This window comes from Amphiprion ocellaris, chromosome 5 (genome assembly GCF_022539595.1).
Source record: "Amphiprion ocellaris isolate individual 3 ecotype Okinawa chromosome 5, ASM2253959v1, whole genome shotgun sequence".
Taxonomy (NCBI): Eukaryota; Metazoa; Chordata; class Actinopteri; family Pomacentridae; genus Amphiprion; species Amphiprion ocellaris.
The window spans coordinates 19,018,744-19,034,370 of NC_072770.1; the positions used below are offsets into that span (position 1 = coordinate 19,018,744).

At 38.9% G+C, this 15,627-nt stretch overlaps 1 protein-coding gene across 1 annotated transcript in view; it reads left to right on the forward strand.

The window, feature by feature from the left end:
* Positions 1–15,627, forward strand: part of suclg2 (succinate-CoA ligase GDP-forming subunit beta) — a 98,826-nt gene that overhangs the window by 46,606 nt on the left and 36,593 nt on the right. The window contains exons 7-9 of the mRNA XM_055010910.1: positions 830–926; positions 5,227–5,388; positions 6,632–6,774. Coding sequence (XP_054866885.1) covers positions 830–926; positions 5,227–5,388; positions 6,632–6,774 — 402 coding nt within the window. The remainder of the gene's footprint in view (positions 1–829; positions 927–5,226; positions 5,389–6,631; positions 6,775–15,627) is intronic.

Here is a 15,627-nt window from a genome sequence, read left to right on the forward strand (position 1 = left end):
CCTTTTATTTTGGCACGATGCTGAAAGAGCATTGATTTTACACAGGCAAAGGGAGAAATAGAAAATGATTGGTTAAGTGTCTGCATTGTTGTGCCCTTTTCCTTGGTTGCTGTGAGTCAGCTGCCAGATTGTTTAATTCAGCAATAATTACAGCTCTTCTGAAATACCTTAAATGTCTTGAATGAGCTGTGTGATGAAAAGAGCTTTGTGCAGATGCAATTGTGTATGTGCATGCATATATGTTTTTTATGTGTGACAGAAAAAGGGGTAAGATTTGTGGAGTGTCCGTCGACAAAGTGCTGTCAAGCTGCTTTCATTACTTGTATAACGTTGAAGCGATTGAGATAAAAATTAAAATCCCTTTTAAAATGGAGATTTTTGATGATGATGATTTAATGTGATGATCTAAGTGCTCTGACATTTCACAGTTGCTACGTTCACTGTTTGTCTTCGGCCCACATACCATTTGTAAATACCAATCCTTTGTGACAAGAAACAATATGAGACCGAATTTGTATGCATGGATACTACAACAATGTGCAATGTAATGAAGTGTGCCATAGCCTTATGTGCAGTAGCATTGGATAAACATGTTGTGATGTATATTTCAATCCTTTTTTGTGAGTTGTTACGTGTTTTGAAAACTGAATTACATGTTTTCTTTTATATATAGACATACGTACTCATGCAAATCAAGCTCAGACAGCGTGACGTTGAAGGTGATTTGCCATGTTTTATGTAGCTTGTGTGGGAGGCTGAGTGGCCTTGGCGGGGCCGACAGCTCAGAGCCGAACCGTCAGGTAATTACTGTCCTCTGTGGACCTCGCAGGCAGCAGATCAGATTAAGAGGCTCTATGATCTGTTCCTGAAAGTCGACGCCACTCAAGTCGAAGTCAATCCTCTTGGAGAGACTCCCGAAGGACAAGGTACCTTGTATGATAGAAAGTGCTTGTCTTGTGTGTGTGCATTGACCAGTCTCTATCTCGGGTGTTTGTCTATGTCTGTGCAAGTGTGTTTCCTGGTATTAATAGATCCTAAATCTTGTTGAATATTTCAACATTTTAAATACAGAACTGAGCATGAAAATACACCCGATCTATTAATTACTCACTGTGAGATGTAGACACACCACCTCCTCGGGTATGAATGCATTTCAGAACGTGAAGTGTACTGTAATTGCAACACACTGACATCAGCTTCTTGTCAGCATGACTTTGTCTGGATCAAAATCCATAAGGCTTCAGGGAGCAGAGCTTTCCATATTCACAGCATGTAGATGTTTGTTGATGTTCCGTAGCTGTTGATGATTAACTACAGGCATATATTCCAACATTAACAAGTAATGAGGAATTACAAATTACAGCAGCTGCTTTAGACATTTTCACCATTTTCTCCACTGTTGACGAGGAGTAACCACTCAGGCCTGCTCTGTGAATATCTCAAATAAAAAAAAAAATAGCTTGTCAGCTTAATGTAGGGTGTTGGCAGGCCCTTAAAATGTTTTGAATTCAATTATACATACTGTATATCAAACCATAAAAGTCATTATGAGGTTTTTCCGTTTTAAAAATAAATTCTTGGAAATAGCTGACCTCCTCAGCAGCAAAATCTTAAAATCCCTCTCCCAGCATTGATTAAACACCTGAAAACTCATGTCTGTTTACAAAAATGATACATTTAGAAATGTTTTCCATTAAAATAACCGCTTTCTAGCTTTATGAATGAAGTCCCCACACCAACTCAACTAAGACTCTACTCAAACGCTGTAAAACTACTACATGTAGAACCAGAGAATAATTGTGAAGAAGGATCGTGTTACAGAAAGCTCAATCCTGCGAGGTGACAGGATTGGTTTCTTAGGTTTGTTACTTTTGAAACCCTAGAAATCTGAATCCATGTTATTGAGACATTGATACGCTGTAGTTTCAAGACGAAAGTGCTCAGCTGTGGCATTGGCAATTTATTTCACTCATGTTTTCCAGCATATAAAAAAACGGAATATGGACAAAAAGCTAGATAAAAAGCTTGATTTTAACTGGAGGGGCTGTTTAAATTTTGAGCTCATAAAACCTAAAGCCAGGCTAATAACTTTATATCTGAGAGTCAGAAAATGTTTAGTACTTTCCCCCTAAAGCACTGTTCAGAAGTCAGTAATTGTTAGATTTATCATTCTATTCACTTACCTCACTGTGTCCTAAAGGAACAGTTTTCTGGAACTGTCTGGAATCTACCTAATACCTACAAATGGGCTGAACCAAATTATATACACAAACCTTGAAAAGTTCTGTGAGTGTCTATGAACCGATGTAAGGTTGATGAAAGATTCTAACAAATTAAAAGGTTTAGATAGTACCGGCTTCAATTCATAGTATTTATAGTCGTGCAGCCTAACCCATTAGATATTCAGTCCATTGAAATTAATGTTCAGTAATTAGATTCAGAATAAATTTACTCTGCAGTAGAGCAGTAACTAATGTCTCTATTGTCAGTCAAGTCTTTGTTCTTGAAGTATAAATTGTGGAACAAGTCTGAATTCAGACCTTTGTTATGCTGTTAAGGCTGTGTGAAATAGCGGTACTAATATTAGACTAATTAAGCTGTAAATTAGCAGTTGGCCTTTCTCAAGTGTCAAGTTATAATAAAAACAATCCTAGAAATGCTTTCTTCTGTTGCTTGTCAGTGCAAACCATCCCAAATGAGTTAGAAAAATATTCATAGATTTGTATTGTACTTGGTCATAAAATGTATTTTTAAAAGAATAATTGTAAGTAATACCTAGAGTACAATTAAAGTCAATTTCAGTGCAACTGCCATGTCTAATGTTAACAGAAAGTCCCCAAGTGTAACTCAGTCTGTTTAGCAATAGTGATAGTTCAGTAATAGTGTGGATAGTGCATTTAAACATTACTTATTAAAGTCATGGGTAAATAAATGAGAGGCTCAAAATCACAAGCTCAACGGACAGTTTCTTTAGTCTTTGTATGTGTTTTCACTGTATTAAGTATTCCCTGTTGGAAGAAAGTACTTTATTTCACAAAGAAAAACAGAGATACATGTGAATTTAAATTTCCCTGCTGTCACGTAGCATCAAAAATTTGCACAACATGACACAAGCGGAGGTTAGCAGGCTAACATTTCAAGTGCTCATCATTCAGAGGAGAAACGCATTACACGTCGTAGCGAAGCAGTATTTCAGCCCTTGTGACGTGGGTTTCGTTGAACCTGTGCTGAACTTTGTTTTTTTCCCAAAGAAATACGAGCGATTGTCTTGTCTGTGCGGCTGAACACAGATTGACTGTGATGTGTCCTGCTGAGACGTATTACAACACACTGAAGATGCATCACTTCTTTGATGTTATTTAGTCTCCTCAAAAACAGATTTGTGTTCAAAGTATGCTTTATCAAGCATTGACAAGATAAGTTTGTTATTTCATGATTTCTTATGAATATTAATGAAGAAAATGACTCCTTTCAAACGGTGGATTTACGCTGAGAGGTATGAGTTTCCTTTCCTAACAGCGGGAAGAAGCAGTGCCTGTGATTGAAGCAGGCTTTGCAGACAGGCTTCACATTAACATCTACTCATTCTTTAGTTCGATTTGTTCACATGTCGCAAGGGAGCGCAGCTATTTTCCGGCAGGCATTCAACAGACGTGTATCAGAAAGGAAAATTTCTCAAGAGTAGAAAATTTGTATTTTTTTTTCTTTGTCTTGTTTGGTAATAGCTGAATTCATTTTGTAGATAGGCTGCAATAAGAGATGTGTCAAAACAAAAACAAAAGGAACTGTGTTGTGGAAGAGCTACTTTACCTGCGGGACACAGTATGTCTACTATTCAGTCCCAGGAGAGTCTACCTGCTGCATGTACTGTGTTTGTATGTATGTGTTTTGTTTGCGTTTCTGTGTCTATATGTTTGTACTGTTCATTAGAAAACCTTATGCAGAAGATAATTAGATACTGCCATAATTTCTTTAGAAACTATAACAGTTATATTTTTGATGGTTTACAGTCTCTCTTTCCTTTTATTTAACGATTTTCTTTATGCAGTTTGGGTTTTTCTTTTTCACTGAGGCGTTAAATGATGATTAATATCACTCTAAAGTCTGTATGGTGAACTTGAAATGAGCACACAAATCAGCTTAGTAAAAACAACTGGACATAAACGAAAAGATGGCACTGTGCTAGAGGTTGCCTGGCATCCTCATGATATCAGTAAGGCTGGTTTGATGAGGAAATAGTTTGACCCATGAGCTTCTGTAAAATTGTGTCATTTTCACACTTTAGTTTATGATGCGAGATGTGATGTGTTAATGAGCTTTAAATGTCATCAGATGTAGATTGCAGGTATAAGTCCACCATTTGCCGCACTTTTCATGCGACTTCTGCTATCTGCCTGTTACAGTTTTATAAATTGATGAATTAGGCATATCACAGACACTTCTTGCTTCCCTGCATGCAAATGTTCGTACAAAACTATTCCCCTGTCACTACTTTGCATCAACATCGTCCTTCTTTTGCTTAACGCCATCCACTATGATTGTGATTCATTTAAATAAATACAAAGAAGCACGACTGTTTTACCTCTATAGCAGAACAAAATGAGGAAAAAAACTAGCTGATTTTATTAACTTTTCTTGCAAAGTCACCAAGGTTTTCTGTTTCCTGATTTTAGACTACATGTTTGCTGTGCAGACATGACAGTGGCACCAGTCGACTTATTTAAATCTCACCAAGAAAGAAAATAAATGTATTTCTCCTAAATCTTTAACTGTCCCTTTTAAACTACAGTCACTATTTATGTGTAAGCTCTTTGACTGATTTGTTAAAAGAAAAAAAAAGTGCGGCTGCTATTTTTCCAGGTAGCTCCATTAATGTGGTGTCTTTGAAATTCATTCTCTTTGAAGTATGAAGAAAATGTCCATTTACTATAATAGCCTTTCCCTCAGAGGCAGTGTCAAAAACACATACCTCAGTGAGCCATCCTCTGAAATAATTAAGACCAGTAGGCCAAGGGGACACCCTTCAGTTCATTAATTTTAGCTTTTAGAAATGATAATTAGCTGTCTTTTTATATATATACATATATATCTACAGTCATCCAATTATTTCCTTTTCCCCTGCCTGCCATCTTCTGCTTTCTCTTCACTTTTCTGCCAGTGCTGCTACCATGTTTATTCCTGACTCTGTGTTTGTCATCTTCTCATTTGTCCACATCTTTACCCCAGTGGTTTGCTTTGATGCCAAGATCAACTTTGACGACAACGCCGAGTTCCGTCAGAAGGCTGTGTTTGCTATGGATGACATGACTGAGAGCGACCCCACAGAGATGGAGGCAGCCAAGTGGGACCTCAAATATATCGGACTGGACGGAAACATCGCCTGCTTTGGTATGGATGCAACGCCCCGTAACAGAACTCCTACACCTGCACACAGCAACTAAAAAATGAATGATCCCATAGGCGAACCCCTGCTGGCATATGGCTTTAATGTCTCTCTTAAGTTGCGTAAGTGAAAAGCTCGGACACAGTTAAAACTTAGTCAAACTAAAAGCAGCCTGGTCTCTCCTCCAGTCCACATTACAAGCAGCTTTCTGAGGACTCCAGAAGGACTGCTGCCGTAACCAATGCGTTCTAATTAGCTATAATCCACCCAGAAAGTCTCCAGTGAGCCAGATTGTTAGCATTCTCATTAAAGACCCTCTCTCTTGTCATAAATCAAAGCTTTTACAGTGTACAGCAGCACAAACAGGTGCTCTCGCTTCTCACCCCATAGCCTCATAAACACATTAGATGTCTGTTAACACGACTCCCCCTTCATGCACAGGCACACACCCCATTCTGCATCCCCAGCTCCCAGACTCTCTTAAAGTAACAACAGCTTTTAAGGCCCTGCAGTTTCCTTAAGAGCTCTGTATGCCACCAAAGTGACAGCTGTTAAAGCGAATTTCCCTTTTATTGAGACCTCGGTTGGGGAGCTTGCCAGCACACAAGTTCAGCCTGGCTAAACCAAATGAGGTTAGACATTTTTGTTCACTTGGCTCCCACACAACCCAGCAGGGTAGCGGGCGCTGGCAGTTGGCTAAATGATGACACAGTCCACAAAAAAGCGTAGCAGAACCTCTTTTAATCAACACTCTTTTCTCTGAAGTCGAGAGTTGAGTTGTAATCAAATTTTCTCTGTGTTGACTTGAATGTTCCTGATTAGAAGATTTCCAACTGATTCACTTTTCAAGTGTGACATTTTTTCGGCTATTTGCTTTTATTTGGTGGATAATTTAGTGCTAGATTTCTTTGTGGGTGTTCTTACAGTACATGCCATCTCTCCTTCAGTGTCAGTAATGTTATTTTAATGAACTCATGTCTGCTGGCATCACACTTTTCACTCAGGGACTTTTGTTTCTATGTCTGGACTTTAGCCTGTACACAGTGGACAAGTTTAGCCTCATTATGCTGATAATACATTGTACTTTAGGTCGTTACCACACAAGATAGTGTACAAAAAAGAATATGCTTGATACCAGAAATCTTGGTCTGGAACGATACCATCCACATGGTTAAAAATGTGAATGCTCTTTATTTAACAACATAATCTTATGCATTTTTATTCAACTGATAATGACATATTTCACAGTGAATGGAGCCGGTTTGGCTATGGCCACATGTGACATCATTGACCTGCATGGAGGAAAACCGGCCAACTTCCTGGACCTGGGGGGCGGAGTCAAGGAGAGACAGGTGTATGAGGCTTTTAAGCTGCTCACCGCTGACCCGAAGGTAGGAATAAATTGTTAAAAAAGAGCAATTGTGTACCTTTTTTATTCTGCAGCCTGATTATAAAAACTGAGTACAGAAGCCAGATTGTTTCCTTATATTAAAACACAGCATCAAAAAAAAAGTCAATTTCCCCACCTGTTGAATTGTCATGTATCTTGTTATAGCACATTCATAAAGCTCTGTCTATCTGGTAAGCTTTGTCAGTGAGACAACGGCGCTCATTAGACTAGGGACCTCGGCATATGTCCATGTTTCACTGAGGGAAACAGACTCTGGAAGGCTATGTATGCCATCATTTCAGTTGCCGTGGCATGAAAAATTGGTCCTCTGTACTCGGCAATAAAACAAGGCTTTTAGAGACTTGTTGTAATGTTCATCCTCACGTGCATATTAACACGCAACACATGCTCATCTGCAACTGAAAACAAATGCACATATAAAGCTTAAAATCAAAAGCATGCTTGTGAAAGTCTTGCAGCTCAGAGTGAGTGGCAGCTCGGGGTGTTTTGCAAGTGATTCTGCTCTATGTTCAGAAAGCTAATAACTCCAAACTAAACAATGTGAGCCTTGTAACGATAGCGCAGAGCTGATTGTGTGTTGACAGTCATCACATCGCTAATTCCCTCACTGCTGTCACTCCTACATCCCTGGACTGATCTCTGGTTGCCTCTGTGTAGAATACAGAGCAGAATTAGATAGAAACTTTGTTCTAGGTCCAAATTTTTAAATCTTCATGAACACATGCTGACTTGACTTATCAGTACTTGCTTTCAAGTATATGTTTCATACTATTTTTAAAAGACATATGTATCTGGAGGTTTTCAAAGATAGCATTCTAATACACAATGCCAATTGACTTTCCTTTCATTTTACACCTCTGCTTTTCTAACTTGACAAGAGTAAGGATAGGCTCACTTATTTTTACCACCTAGAAACAATGGCGATGCTGGGAATACAGATATACTGTATGGAATATTAAACACAGTCTACTCTTGAAATAGATATTGTGTCAATATTACACTACCAGAAACACAATTTTATCTAAATCCAATACTGTAGGTGAATTTTTCATGTTGGCATTTTTAAAAACAGCAGTAAACAGACCACTGTTGCACACCTTTGTAGATGAATGTTGAAAACCTACTAACCTTAACACCCCAGCGGGTGATACATTGCCCGACTCAAATATCGGCTGTGTGATTGATTTGGTCTCGTAAATTCAACCCAGTCGAGTGTGGCAGACAATAAAAATGCATGTAGTGGATGAAAAAGAAATCTAATCAACATGAGAAAGAGGAACTACAAAGATTAGTCACTCTTTCCTGGTGTTGGGGCCATTATCTTTATGATTATACCCTTTCAAAACAAGTTGGATAACTGCAGAGGCAAAATCTGTTTTTTTGTCTTGGGCTGATTCCCCAAATGCAGATGGGGGAGTAAGCTTGCTGTCTGTCCCTCCTGCTGCTGTGTATGGAAATAGAGACAGGGAGCTCCTCCCTAACAGTGAAAAAAGTAGAATAGGATTGACATTAAACTGGGTTGGAAGCACCATTAGCATTTCAACCAGGGGAGCTGAGAAACCTGCTCTGATCTGTGGAGGGAATGTTAATCATTTCACAATAAGAGCGAGCTGCTCATTTGCATTTAGTTTCTTTTTTCTCCTGCAAATTACCACTCTCAAACTTAAAAATATGAGCAGAAACTAAGTAACTAAAAAAAAATCACTGCCTGGGTTAGTTGATGAGGCAATAATTATTGGCTTCAAGTGCCAATAAGTTCTGTTATCCTCATTTTGCCTTGAATATCAAGGCATCAATGCTTGTGGCCTTCATATTTGCAACCTTTTGTTGACCATTTACAGCTTAAAGTCACAGAAGAACTGGTTTACTCGCATTTCACATAATTTTTCTTCTATTTCAGGATTTTTTTTTTAAACAGTGCTTCTTCTTTTGGCTAATAGTGTAGATGGCATGCATTATGAGGATGCTTTTTTCCTCTTGCTATGAATAAAACAAATTTGATGGCTGCTGTAGGGAAGCCCATTAATATTCTGCTACATACATGAATATGTGCTTTTTATTAGAGACCACTATGACTTTTGAGTGTGAAGATTAAAATGGTTTATGTCCCGTGGAAAAGATAGAAGACCATTCGGCAGGCAGGCAGGCAGTGCAGCAGGAAATATCCCTCCAAAATGACGACATACATTTCCACAAAAAAAAAGGTATTTTGGTGTCCGTCTTTTCTTTCAGTCTTTCCTCCGCAGTTGCTTTTGCGCTTTTGTCTACCGTCCTCAGTCGTTCTCTTTCTCTCAGTCTCTGCTTTGATGTCTCAGGCTCATTGTGCTGAGAGGAGTGGAAGCGATGCGAGTGTACTGTTGGCACTGAATAGCAGAGATGGAGCATGAGATGACAAAGCCTCCTTTTTCTTGTTTGCTCACTTCTCCAGTATCTACCCTTAAAGCATTCATTACCTTAAACATGATTATTTTCCGAAAGAAAAGGGAAGAGAAAACAGATGAAATGGGGATACTGTATGTGAAGTGGAAACAACACAGAAAATAAAGTCAAAATGAAATGAAGGGGTGGGGGGGGATTGAATCACAAAGCAGTGTGTATCCCAGTGTGTGTGTGTGTGTGTGTTTGTGTTAAATATGTGAGATGTTATGTAGCTCAGCTGGGTCTACTAGACCATTCAGCTTTGTTTGAATTTAGGCCCCCGGCTTTTTAAGCGGGGACATATTTATTTTCCATGCTAAAATAAATAGCTCCACTTTCTTCATATCCACGTATAGAACAGTTTGTTGACAGAATGGCTGAATTTATTGAGGTTTCCCTCACATCACCTGTAGGCACGAAGCAGGAGCAGGCAGGAAATACCAACAGCCAAATAACCTTGTTATTGCCTTGTGCCTGTGCCATAAAGAAAGTGGCAGATGGATGTTTTGTCCAACTCGACATCCATTTTGTTCTTAGGGCTTTAGGCTATTTTCTGTAAATTTTATGGGCTACAGTAAATGATGACATTTTTCCTTAACACATTTGTTGTTGGTGTATGTCTGTATTAGGACCACCATTAAATCAAACTATTAATTATCATGTCACTTTATTTTGTCAGTTATTATGTCATTACATGTTAATCCCACTATTACCTAATGACATTATTTTTCACATTTAAATGTAGACTTTTTATGCCGGTCTAAGCTTTAATTGCTACATTGAATTGTTCTTTCTTGGAAATTGATGGGGAAAAACTTATTTTTTATCACAATGTGAAATATCACACAAATTTCTCATCTTTACAATATCCAGAATATAGCTATATATAGGAGTAATGTATGAATACCTGCGTGAATATCCATGCTGTGTGTGTCTGCATGACAAGATTGGTTAACATTATAGCAAGTGTATCTTAGGTGTTTACTAAATAAACTTACATTCTGATCAACCAAGCATACCACCAAGTATGTTGAAAAGCAGGGTGGTAACTGTGGAGCTGAATTGTGAGGTTAGATCTGTTTCTTGACCATCGGCTTTGTGTTTCTACTCGCAATCAATAAAACCTCAACTCCATCCTACAGAATCTGAAGTGTTCCAAGCAGAGAGTGCACTGTTTGGGGGGTAGATGAAGTCTTTCTTTTCAGAATAACGTTTTGTTCTACTTAAGTTGGCAGCAGAGCCAGAGTCATATTTCTGTTGTTCTGAGTTGTGAATGTTCTACCTCCCACTCAGTTCCTCTGTGTGTGCAAAAAGAAAAAAATGAGACAAGGGAAGAATAAAAAATATACTGTAAGAAAAAGGTGCAAATAAAAAGAAATCAAGCTTAAGTAAAGTAGTGCATCCATTTGCCTTTTCTTTATAATATCAAAGCTAGGAAACTGCACGATACTTGTCTTTCAGATCATGAAAACTGACATGTGACACCCCTCAGTGCTGACACTGATGCATATAATGTGGTTAGCGTCTAAGTATGGCTTTGTGTTTGCTTTCTAGATTGTTACCTGCAGGCCTGTTGCATACTGCAGTTTGTCGTGCCGCTGCATTGTTTAAGGTAGAGTAGGCATGCAAAGTTGGGAGGCTCTGCTCTGAGGTGAAAGAGGCACAGATTGGCAAATTAGCATTAGTTCAGCTGGGTGACCCACCTCCAAGGCAAATACGGAGGTGTGTTCATATGCATTTGTTAATGTTGTTGCATAATCACTCTGTTGATCAGGAAACATGTTTCAGCTCCCGCTGGCGTGTGTGTGTGTGTGTGATCTCAGTTTGAAATGCTGAGGCTCAAATGTGTGCATGTATGTGGGAGGGTGTTACTCGCATAGCGGGGACCTAAATCGGTTGATAGTCACGTTATTGGAACTTGCCTTCCTTATTTTATGCCAAAAACCAAGACACTGTAACTTAAATCATTAAATTTTAGGGTGAATACATTCCAAGGTAAAGGTAAGGTTTAGGTTAAGGATAAGAAAATAGTAGTTAAGTTTGCAGGAAATTAATGTAAGTCAACATAATGTCCTCTGAAGTTATGGAAACAGGATCGTGTGTGTGTAATTTTTCCTTTGGCGCTCTTGCTGCATTTCCCTATCCACTCTGTTTGTGTGGGATTATAATGTGTGCCCCCCAGCGCTCCAGCCCCCATTGCCCTCAAAGAAAGCTACACACAATTTTGCTTCTTTCCAGCTCAGTGGCTGCGCTTTAACTCACCTGTGGTCCCCCTTTAACCATTTTCCTCCTTATTGCAGTGACACTTCTGAGCACTGCAAGCTTCAAGTCCCATCTCTGCTTCTACTGAGAACACTGTTGGAACTATTTCAATATCTTTTTCTGTTTTGAGTGTTTTCATTGATATATTACTCACCTTTACTTAATTGCTCATACATAGCAAGATTTTATGTAGCATTGGATGCAGTGTTTTTGTGAAATGCTTTAAATCACATAAATGTAAAAAGGCATTTAGGCAACTTATCAGAAAACATATAAAAACCAACAGTCACAGTTCTATGAAAAAACACTGTAGAGGTAGCTTGGTCTAAAATGGAAAGATTAGCGGGCAACAGGAATGGCCTGCCGATTGTCAATCAGTGCTTGGATGAACGTTTGTGGACTTGGCATGTGACACATGCTCATTACCAAACTAATCAAACGGCTTATTGGATGTTTCTTTGTATTTTAATTACAGTCATTGACTTAGATAATCAAGTTGAAACCCATTGATACTAAAACCCTCAAAATGCACATGAAGCTTAGACTTTTTTGTGAGGGGATAATTCCTAGGACTTTTACTAAAACTGATACCAGATTGTGTGAGTGTGATAGTTTGCAACTAAAAAAATGCTAACCTAACTACATGGTTATCAGTGTGTTGAATTAAATTAGCTTGCAAAACCAGTTAAGGTTTCACATATACACCATGCATTTTTTCATATTTTAAAAAAAAAACTGCTGTTCCAAAATGTAGTCAAAAGTGTCTTCTGTTACCATTGCCTAGACCTAACATTAGGTAGTAGTTGCTACTTTTGATAGTGTCTGTTACTAAACACAGTTATCAATCAGAATCTCTGAATATCCTTCCAGTTTTCAGTCCCCAGATGAATATTAGAAATGCAACATGTTTATTCCTCTTAAATGTGCTAGTTAAGGTTATCGAGAAATCTTTTTGTTACATGTCCAATGTGTTATTTGGCGAGTTAAATAGAATTTTGAATACAATAGTTGCTGCCATCTTTCTTTCATAAATATGATATGGATGGTGGTCAGAAATAATGCAAAACAAAAAAGCTTGTAATGACGTTAAGGTCCCATATTGTGCCTCTTTACAGCAAACGAATCTCACATGCCACCAGAATGTGACTCTGAGCTTCTTCCATCTTCAGACATCCCAAAAATGGTTCCTTTTGTCATGTCCATATAACCCCTGGTTTTAGCCTTGTTTTAAATGGGCTGTTTTAATGTCTGTAGCGTTAAATGCAATGGAGCTGCTGCTGTCCTGCCCTATACAGGAAGACAACTCTGTCTGCATTTGTTATTGACAGTGTGGAGCAAAACAGCGGACCACATAGCAGCTGACACCTATGTGACTGAGAGTATGAGACCAGCGCTTTCTATTGCTTCTGGCTTTCTTTCTGAGCAATCATTTTACATGGAAATATCATTGAATTCACAGCACAGCCATTGCTTTTTACTCATGTGTTTGGTGTGTTTGTCGGACAACATTATGGGTGTAAAATCAGCACCTCAGCATCACAGCTAGAGAATGGCTATGAAGTGACTTTCACTAAATACGTAGTCTTAATTCGCTATATTGTACTCGTTCTGTTGTCTGACGACACAAACAAAAATATATGTAGATTAAAACAGTTTTATTGGGAATTTGGCTCTATGAAAATACAGTTTTCATGACCAGAGAGAGCAGAAGAGAAGTGTAAACAAAGTAACCCGCCCAGTACTTGCTTATGAGTTTCAAATCCGTCTTTAGGTTTCCACACAGAGTTCTGACCCATGAGCATACAATCAAAGCTAATGATAAAGTTAGCCACACTAGCAACACAGAGCACTAACTCTAAGGATTTTCCAATGGTTGTGAGGAAATTCTCTCAGAAATAAGGGTAATCCACTGGATCTTCAGTTCCTCAGATGCTGGAAGTACATAAAGATTGTTGTGTTTGCCCTTGCAGCCAACAGCAGAACATTTGGTGAGCTTTGTTCATGGCCAAGACATTTTAGAGTTAGCAGAAGCAGCTCTAGAAAGTAAACAAAACTGGTGGACTGTGAGGAAGCAACTCTTTCTGAATGGATTGCCAAGAAGCAGCGGGCCATGAGATGGCAGGATAATGTGATGTTTGAGCTAGACAACTATTGGTTCGTTATCTGGTATAGCAGCTCAGTAAAGTTCTCACTGGCTTGTAAAACTGGGAGGTTATCTAGCTGTCAGGGAGCTTGAAGAATGGCAAATGTAAACTTCTTCTTATCTTAACAGCCACAAAACACAATAACAATAGATTTTCATCATATGGGACTTTTAAAATCGCCTTCAAATAATTTCAAAACCCCCAATTCAAAACCACCATCCCCCGGAATCCAGAAAGCACCTAAGCCTTTTAAAACTTATAACTTAACATACCTGAGCATTTCTAGTGATGCCCCATCGTCACTTGCTGCCAGTCTGTCACCTCACCATTTCACCTTGTGTTTTTCGTCCTTTGCTTCTCTTTCTCCTTGTTCTCTCTCTCTCTATCTCCCTCCTTCTTTGTGCCTCTCTTTTCTTGCCTGTAGCCTTTCATCTAGCTAAATCCTGTTAAAGTCAATGTGAGGAGCTCCCCTCAGTTTCATGCCTGCTAGTTAAATCCTGCAGGAGCCCAGGCGCTGCCTTTCTTATCCCCATATGGAGATGTCTGAACCCGTATCCAATGTGCTTCAACATGTATGTAGTCACAGAAAGGCAGAGACTCTGGTCCAAGCCAGGTGAGCCACAGAAATGCAAAATACGCCATCATATCCTCAGAGGAAAGACAGAAAGGAACTGTGGGCTGTTTTCCTCTGGGTTTTCCATCACATGATTGTGATCACACAGCTCTTTGTTTTGCTGTGAAGAAATGCAAATAGGTGCAAATGCACTATTGTTTTGTCGCACCCACATCATACACACATGCAGTCCTCCAGGGACCCCACCAACTTTTAATCACAAGAGTCATCTATGATGTGAGAGACCCATGCTGTGTTGCTTTACAGGGAGAGAAATCACCTCTCCGCTTGGAGCTCAAGGCCTGTGGGAGATGCTGGTCCCCTGTGTTATAAAAACAAGCAATGCAAGCTGTTGAGAAAAGGAGAGAGAGAAGAAAGCAAGCTACCCCGGTAATGGAGTTCATTCCCAGTGCGCAGAGTATTACACAATTACTAAATAGAGGACCAGCTATGGAGGGATGCATACTTAGTCCAGCCAACACACTGGGGCTGCCACATTGAGGCCAAGCCGCAGGAAGAGTGAACATTGTTTGTGACAGGCAGACAGTTTGTGCAGTGTATTTCTTTTATTTTTTCCTTCAGTTATAGGCTGTGTAGGTCATTTTCCTGGTTTGTCATTATTTGAGAAAGGCTCTACCTTATATAATGTTTTTTTTCTCTGCAGATTTGCTTATGGTGCATTAAAGTCCTCTAGTGACAGATATAGGTTGGAGTTTTTGTCTATCATGGGACCTCTACTGCTCCAGTGCATTTAAAATCACTGCAGCACTGTGGGAAGCTTATAGGCTAAACTCAGAGTGCACTGACCCTGTGTTAGTCATTGAATGTATTCACCACGAGCCTGATCAAATGCAATTGGTCTGTGTATTATGCATTATTATTGCTATCCATTCTAAGCCTCCATAATATAGGACAAAACTTAATTAATTTAGTTAAACCCACATCAACAGACTAATGCAACATAGATAAACTCTCTAACACTCTTGTTTGTGTTTGAAATGTTTATTGGTAGAGATCCGTGACAGCACTATACATTTCTGGAGGGTCTTTTTGTTTGTTTGTTTTCTTTTTTTTTCTTTTTTGGGGACTTATTCAATGTTGGCAGATTTCTGTTTCATATTACAGCAAGTGTAGGTGTAGATTTGTATTGTAGCCATGCACACATCAGGTGTATCTATACTGTAAATGTATAGTATTCAAGTATTCATTCTCACTGTATATAATAGATTCAGTGACTATAAAGATGTTTCCTCACTGCTCATTTTAATTTAATTTGTCTGTGCTATGTCTTTGTACTTACAAGTGCTTATGCTTATGGGTTATCAACTCTCTAAGGTTTAACTAATATAGCATTACACACCCGAGAAGAAAAATCTGCCTAATTGTTCTTTAAATT